This window comes from Arachis duranensis, chromosome 7 (genome assembly GCF_000817695.3).
Source record: "Arachis duranensis cultivar V14167 chromosome 7, aradu.V14167.gnm2.J7QH, whole genome shotgun sequence".
Lineage (NCBI taxonomy): Eukaryota > Viridiplantae > Streptophyta > Magnoliopsida > Fabales > Fabaceae > Arachis > Arachis duranensis.
Window position 1 is genome coordinate 7,855,381 of NC_029778.3, and position 7,995 is coordinate 7,863,375.

A 7,995-nucleotide genomic window follows, 5' to 3' on the forward strand; every position below is an offset into this window, starting at 1 on the left:
TTATGGACACTTTTTATTTATTAAATATATATAAAAATAAATAAATATAGCATAAATAAAAATAATAAGTATTTAGAGATACCTGAAACTAAGGATAGCAAAAATCTCTGGTGAGGCAGGTATTTCCGAGAATTTATCCGGCGAGAGATGGCTTTGTACTTGCGGGGATGGGAGATGGGACCCGATTATTATATGAGGCGGAGGCAGGGATAGAAGTCCCCGATTCGTGGCGACCCATATAATTTCCGTATATGTAAAAAGACTTAAATACTCTGGTATATATGTAAATATGAAATACAAAAATTTTAATCGTCAATTTTCTTCCGCAAAATTAAAATTGAAAATTTGAAATCCTCTAACAGCATCACCGTCAAGCTCCTCCTTTCTCACTGCTTTTCCATCTCACTCTCGAGGTCACCGGCTGCTATAGCACCGTCGTCGGGCGTCTGAGTCCCATCCTGTGGAGAGCGTCATCGTCGCGCTCAACGCGCCTGGCCCATCCTGTGATTTTTATTTACCTTGAAGTATTTCTGTGAATCTATGACTATTGTAAATAGGTGATTTATGTGAATATGTGATTGTGTAAATCTGTAATTCTATAAATCCGTTGTTTCATTTTGTTTTTGTGATTTCTATGCCCTAATGATGAAAACCTCATACATATGATATCATTGAAAATTCTTGCTTGATTATTGGTAATTTTTTTTATGTTTTGCAATTTTACTGAGATTATGTTTTAATTTTATTATTTTAGAGTTGATCTCTGATTTCTGTGAATATGTGATTGCTGTGAAACTGTGAATCCATTGTTTTATTTGTTTCTGAGATTTCTATGCCCTAATGATAATAATATCATATATGTGATACTATTAAAAATTCTTGCTTGTAATTATTGGTGGTTTTTGTTTATGTTTTGCAAATTTTTTGAGATTATGTTTTAATTTTATTGTTTTAGAGTTGAGTTTGATTGTTTTTTAAGTGTAAGATTCAAACAAATCGAATTATATTCTATAATTACTATCATTATAAAAGAAGGTCATTTATATTTTTAGAGTGTGTTTATTATTTAGAATTTTGAATATGTTAGGTTGTTTTATGAATTTATTTGAAATTTGGATGGAGATAATATTTGTTACTTGTTCTTTAAGTCTTTGAAGATTATAGAGATTATACTTGCAATGATACTTACAGATTATTTTTTATCTTTTTTTTTTCTGGTTTTTTTAATATTTTTAAATTTTTTTAAAATTTGCAAATATTTACAGAAACTCCGATCTCCAGCAGATATGGAATCTCATTACCCATCACAAAAATGAAAAGAAAATAAAGACAAACTTAAAATGACAAAAATTAGGATATATCTCCGATCCATTCCATAGATATTCGTTGCCATTTCTACCTAAAATAAAGACCAAGAAAATAGGCTTGTGATGAATGTTTTGATCGTCCGAAAATTGCTCTTCGGTCTGCTCTAGACAACGGTTGAGGGGACTACTTACAAGAAATTCTAATATCAAAATCGCAAATATCTTAGTAGAGTATAGATATAAAATTAGATGATAATTACCTAAGGGGTGGTGTATTTATAAGATGGACAGGATAGATAACTGAGTCACATCTTGTGGGATTCTTTTGGCTAATGATGGACAATTATTTTTCTTATTGTGTGAGCGTTTATTGCAGAATAGATGGTTATTCCTCTGCATGCATGCTAGGTATAGCGAAAGTAATAAGTATAATTTTTTGTTCTCCAAATCAAATTAGATATCAAGTTATAAAATTCAATTTTAGATTCATTCGGTGCAATACTTGAATTGTCAACGAATTATAATTTAAATAACATAATTTTTTATTTTTATTTAAAAATTTTAAATTTAAGTCTCATTCATAATTTAAAAAAAAATCTGATTAAACTATTAAATAGTAGAATCTAATTATTTTATTGAACCAGATCCGATAAAATTATTTAAATTAATAATTCACTCTTTTACAATGTAATTTTAGACTTTGTGTTTCGGATACTGACAGTAAGTATTTTATATTTTTATTAAGAAATCTTTTGGTTTAAGTAATAAAAAAGTAAAAATATATTTTTTATAAATTATATATAGTACAAATTATTTTAATAAATAAAAATATATTAATTGCTACCCTTCTCACTCCTTTACGTTACGTTATATATGCATGATGCAATACCATTTAGCACATATATTCCCAAGGCCACTTGCCACTTGCCATGGTTACATGAACTTGCTTACGTAACTTTTTTCCACACGTCCTATTATTCACATTTCACGCTCTAAAGTTGAATGGCTTAATCGGTGTTGATAAGCTTCGTTGACCCTTGATTTCATTGCAATAATCTAAATAATAATGTTTTTGTATTTAAGGGTATCAAAATCGAAAATATTCAAATTAAATAAATGTTATAATTTTATATCTTTATCCTTTTGGTTTTAAGATTTTAGATAGATGAACATAAAATCATGGTCTAAAATTATACAAAGACTTTATCCTAATTAAATCAATTTATCTACTTGTTATATTTTTACAATATAATACGTGTCTATTTTTAGCATCAAACGGTTACTGGATAGGGCCTTAGCGTCACTCTAAGCCCCAAGGAGAGGAAAAGACAAATGAACACGATCATATTATTCATCAATATGACTTCTCTCATTTAATTTTTCATCACCTTTGATTTATCATTTTTTTCATTTATCACTATAAATAGTGTGGACAAATGCATAGTTCATGTACTTTCACTGCATATCTTTTAATTAATCACAATGACAAATATGAATGCTAAGCCCTTTTTCTTTTTCTGCTTGTTTTGCACATTGTTGCTGATCTCTGCTGTGGTAGCAATTGATCAACCATCCAAAGATGAGGAACAAGGTATATATGTAAAATAATAATTCGCAAATAAATTTTAAAAATATTATGTATATACTAAAAATTAATCACTAAATTAGTTATTATATATGGATTTATGTATATTATATAATTTATTTTTAATATATAATTTATTCATTCTATCTAAACTAAAAGGTAAAGCAGACTTTAATTTGCTCATAATTTTTAATTTAATTTATATATTTAAATATTTAAATTGTTTTAATTTTGTACAAATTTTTTTAAGTATTTTTAAATGTACCTCTATGATTTAATTCCCATGCATGTTAGCTTTTGTTGTTGACCTATATCTTACAAGTTTTAAAAAAGTTACTTCTATAATTTAATTGCTAAGATCAAATTGAAAATTTTGTGAAATCCTAGGAATAAACAATTTACATTACCCTAACAAAATTGTTGCTATTAAATTTATTCAGTACACCCTAACCGCGGGGGAGGAGGTGGTCACGGCGGAGGCTGGGGAGGTGGTGGTCATGGAGGACACGGCGGAGGACACGGCGGTGGAGGCTGGGGAGGAGGTGGTCATGGAGGACATGGTGGAGGACATGGCGGAGGACAAGATCGCTATTGATGTACAAATATTGAAAAATAAAAATAAAAATAAAAACCTAGATGCATTCCATATACTAAAGGTAGCATCTATGAACTAATTAAGAAATGAAGCACGGGCTACTATATGATTGTATACATTATACACCATGCTCTTGTACTATATACCGTTAATTATATATGTTATATCTTTAATATTACCTCACATATTCATAGTTTCAAATTACCTTTAATTCTTGTTTATTAAGTTTAGGATAAATATCTAATAAATTAATCTCTAAAAACTTTTAGATCGAACACTTTGATTTTGAAAAAAAAATTAATATTATCAAAAATTATTTTTGTCTGATTGTTCTTTGCTTTATTTTAAAAGAGATTGACTTATTTTAAAATATATATTTTGAGACTCACTTAATTATTTTATAATAAAATTTAATAAAAAATTTGTCCAATATAAATATAAAAAAAAAATTGATTTAAAGTGACTTAAGACCAGTCTAATCGATGAGAATATAATAATTCTCTTGAATTTTGTAAAAGATAAAAATTATTAAAAACTAAAGTATTCAATTAAAAAAAAATTTATAAAATAAAATGAATATTTACTCTAAATTGTATGAATCACTCTTTTAATTTTCAGGTAATAATTAGTGCAATTGATCAACATATAATATCTATTTATCAGGATAAATTTGTTAAGGTAGGTAAAGAAGTACAAAGTCGAAAACTGATCAAGAAAGGTCAAAAAATTGTTAAAAGTTGATAACTAGTTATATTGTGTGTATTGTTATTATAAAAAAATTTAACCATTCTATATAAATTTTTTAGAAGTAGAATGTAATAGAAGAGTATCAAACTTACTTTTAGTAATTTATTATTGAAAAGTATTTTTTTAGTTCAGTTCAGTTTACAGTGCATTGCTTCCTATGTATCACTTGCTTTACAAGTTGTTCTTTTTTTACTCTTTTATATACTAGTATCATATAAAAAAAAAAAAGTACTTTTCAATAAATTACTAAAAATAAATTTAATATTCTCCAATTACGTTCCACTTCTAAAAAACTTATATAAAGTGATTAAAATCATTTCATAACAGCAATACACATAATACTAGTTATCAGTTTTTAACAATTTCTTAACCTTTCTTATCAATTCTTAACCTTGTGCTTCTTTGTCTGTCTTAACAATTCAACACTTTAAAATTTAACGCACAAATTTTGAGTAAACTACATAGATATTTAATTTGTTTTTTGCTTTTTATTTTTTATAATTTTTAAGAAAATACAAAATAGTAGTCTTGTAGCTTTATTATGGTTTTGATATGAGTTTTAAGTTGTTTCAATTTGGAGATTCATTCTCTTGGCAAATTACTCTTCTAATTTGCACCAGATTTCACATGCATAATCACAATCTACTAGCTAATTGACTTGTAAACATAGAATTAATTGAAGTAAAGAACTAGGAAATTAGAAACTGATCATCTTGCTCTTTAGAATCATATTTTTTGAAATCTTTTGTGATTCAAGTGATCTTTTGAGAGATCATTAGACTTGATAAATGCAAGAACTTGGTATTTTCACAAAACAAAATTGTCTTCATTTAATTTGAAAGATATGGTGTTAATTGAAGTTTGAGTGCTTCGAATTTGTGATAGTGCTTAGAATTGTAATAACTGTGTAAAAATTATGATTAAGGCTGGAATCTATATTTTATCTGCGGGTATTCAATTTGGACCAATCCGTTTAGATAGGGTTGTCTACCCTATTAAGGTAAGGTGCAATACGAGTTCACTAAGTTATGTATGTAGTGAAAAAAGTGAGTGTAAAATTCACAATTTTTTTCTTATAAAAACTTGAAATAACCACTAAACTAATTGATGATCATATTATTTGTAATTTTATGTTAGATTTCTTTAAAAAAAATTTATTTTTAGTTTTAATTTGAACTTAACTTTTTATTTTCTATTTTATTCATATGCATGAAATTTGGAATGGTTGAATTTTATATTTGCTTGAAATTTTTTTATTTTTTTGCAAGTTGGACCGGGTAGAGTAGGGTTTAGAACTTTAGAGTGCAGGTAGGGTTAGGGTTGAGAAATTCTCAACCCATGGATAGGGTAAGGTAGAATTTTAAAAAAATTTTTAACTCGCCCAAACCCTACTCTACCCTACCCATTGTCAGCCCTAATTATAATAAATATTTTTTATACCGCATAAACTTTTTTTTTTATATCACCAAATCTTTTCAAATTATCTATATAAATAAGGTCAATAACATAAAGAATGGAAAATAAAAATAAATAAATTTTAATCACAATAACACTTAAAAAATAAGTTATAAATTTAATTCAGACAAAAAATAAAAAATGTATATATAATAGAATACAATAAATATTTTATAAACTGTATGNATAAAAATTAAAATTAGTCTAAAAAATTAAATAAAATACTTCAAACAATTTTATACAGATAGAATTCTTTTTTATTTTATAGGACCTTGAACTTTTTTGTAGGAACAAAATATCAAAAATTAATTAAAAAGATAAAAAAATAAAATCATATAAAATCTTAAAGAATAATATTAGAATATACAAAAATTATAAAATATAAATAAATAAATAAAACACAAAATATTATTTAAATATTTTAAAGAATAAAAAAAAACAAACGAATAATCATCTAAAAAAAATAAAAGAAATGTTAAATAGTAAAGGAGATAATGGTTTTAACCTCTTAACTTCGGCTTCTGGCCATAGTCTTTTTTTTCCTCTCTTTGATTTCTTTTTCTTTTAATTGTCACATCAAAAAAATTTAAAAAATAATTCAAAAAAATAAAAACAGTGATGCTAATATAATAACTATATAATCAAAATACATAAGAAAAAATTAGATTATTATATAACAAAATTAACATAAATATATTTTATTATTAAAAAAATAAATTTAAAGTAAAACAAAGTTACACGTAAAAAACAAAAAAAATTAAAATAACAAAAACTAATAAAAAAATAAGGGGAGGGAGACGAGGGTAGAGTTTTCGAAGGCACAAGGATAGCGGATGGCGAAGGTAACAGAGAGAGGGGGGAGATTCAGGTCTCAAGGTTGGCAAATGAGTCTTGGAAAAGGGAAGAACGTCATGGAGGCCGGGAAAGGGTCTGGCAGGTCCAATGATAAGGCCTCTGCGGGAGATATTGGGCAAGCTACACCACAGGGTATAGAAGATGCAGAGAAAAGGGCAAAGGGCAAGGAACCTCTTAAGGTGTCCTTCAGAGACAAGGTTGTGGGAGAAATCCCAGCTAGAGTTTCTCATGTGGCGGATGCTCTAGATGTGGATAGGATGGCTACGATCAAAGACGGGGAGATCCTTAGCGTGGAATTCACAGAGGAAGCTAGGGAGATTCTCTCTGCCCCATCTAGGGATGCCATCATCATCAAAGTTCTTGGCAAATCTTTCAACTATACTGCTATCACACACAAGTTGAGAGGAGTCTGGAGAACCAAAGGTGGCTATGACATTTTGGATGTTGGTTTTGGTTATTTCCTCATCAAGTTTGACTTATGGGAGGATAGAGATAGAGTTCTTCTGGGCGGCCCGCGGATGATAGCAGGAAACTATGTGACGGTAAAGCCGTGGTGCCCTTCTTTCCGTCCGTGTGAGGATTCCTTTGGATCCACTTTAGTTTGGATAAGAATCACCGATCCAATACCATGGTTACATGAACTTGCATACCTAATTTTTTTCCACACGTCCTATTATTCACATTTTATGCTCTAAAGTCGAATGTCTCAATCGGTGTTGATAAGCTTCGTTGACCCTTAATTTCATGCAATAATATTCAAATAATAATGTCTTCGATCGGTTGTTTTTAAGGGTATCAAAATCGAAAATATTCAAATTAAATAAATAAGTTATAATTTTATCTTATCCTTGTGGTTTTAAGAGTTTAGATAGATGGACATAAAATCATGGTCTAAAATCATACAAAGACTTTATCCTAATTAAATCAATTTATCTATTTTATTTTATTTTATTTTATTTTTCAAATAAATTATATCCTAAAATACAATACACGTCTATTTTTAGCATCAAACGGTTACTAGATAGGGCCTTAGCGTCACTCTAAGCCCCAAGGAGAGGAAAAGACAAATGAACACGATCATATCATTCATCAATATGACTTCTCTCATTTAATTTTTCATCACCTTTGTTTTATCATTTTTTTCATTTATCACTATAAATAGTGTATGTGGAGGAGAAACGCATAGTTCATGTACTTTCACTACATATCCTTTAATTAATCACAATGGCAAAGATGAATACCAAGCCCTTTTTCTTTTTCTTCTTGTTTTGCACATTGTTGCTGATCTCTGCTGAGGTAGCAATTGATCAACCATCCAAAGATGAGGAACAAGGTATATATGTAAAATAATAATTCGCAAATAAATTTTAAAAGTATTATATTTATATTAAAAATTAATTATTAATTAATTATTATGTATTTATATATATTATATAATTTATTTTTAATTT

General features: G+C 27.8%; 2 protein-coding genes across 3 annotated transcripts in view; both read left to right on the plus strand.

The window, feature by feature from the left end:
• Positions 1-7,995, plus strand: part of LOC127740707 (glycine-rich protein DOT1) — a 12,972-nt gene that overhangs the window by 4,298 nt on the left and 679 nt on the right. The window contains exon 2 of one of the 2 annotated variants that reach the window (XM_052252285.1): positions 7,841-7,877. In XM_052252285.1, coding sequence (XP_052108245.1) covers positions 7,841-7,877 — 37 coding nt within the window. Of the gene's footprint in view, positions 1-7,623; positions 7,878-7,995 lie in introns of those variants that run through there. The other variant, XM_052252286.1, reaches the window with a different exon arrangement.
• Positions 2,674-3,672, plus strand: LOC110273908 (glycine-rich protein DOT1). The gene is made up of 2 exons (XM_021127327.2): positions 2,674-2,898; positions 3,333-3,672. Exons 1-2 carry the CDS (start codon positions 2,790-2,792, stop codon positions 3,485-3,487), a joined length of 264 nt encoding a protein of 87 aa, XP_020982986.1. The 5' UTR covers positions 2,674-2,789; the 3' UTR covers positions 3,488-3,672.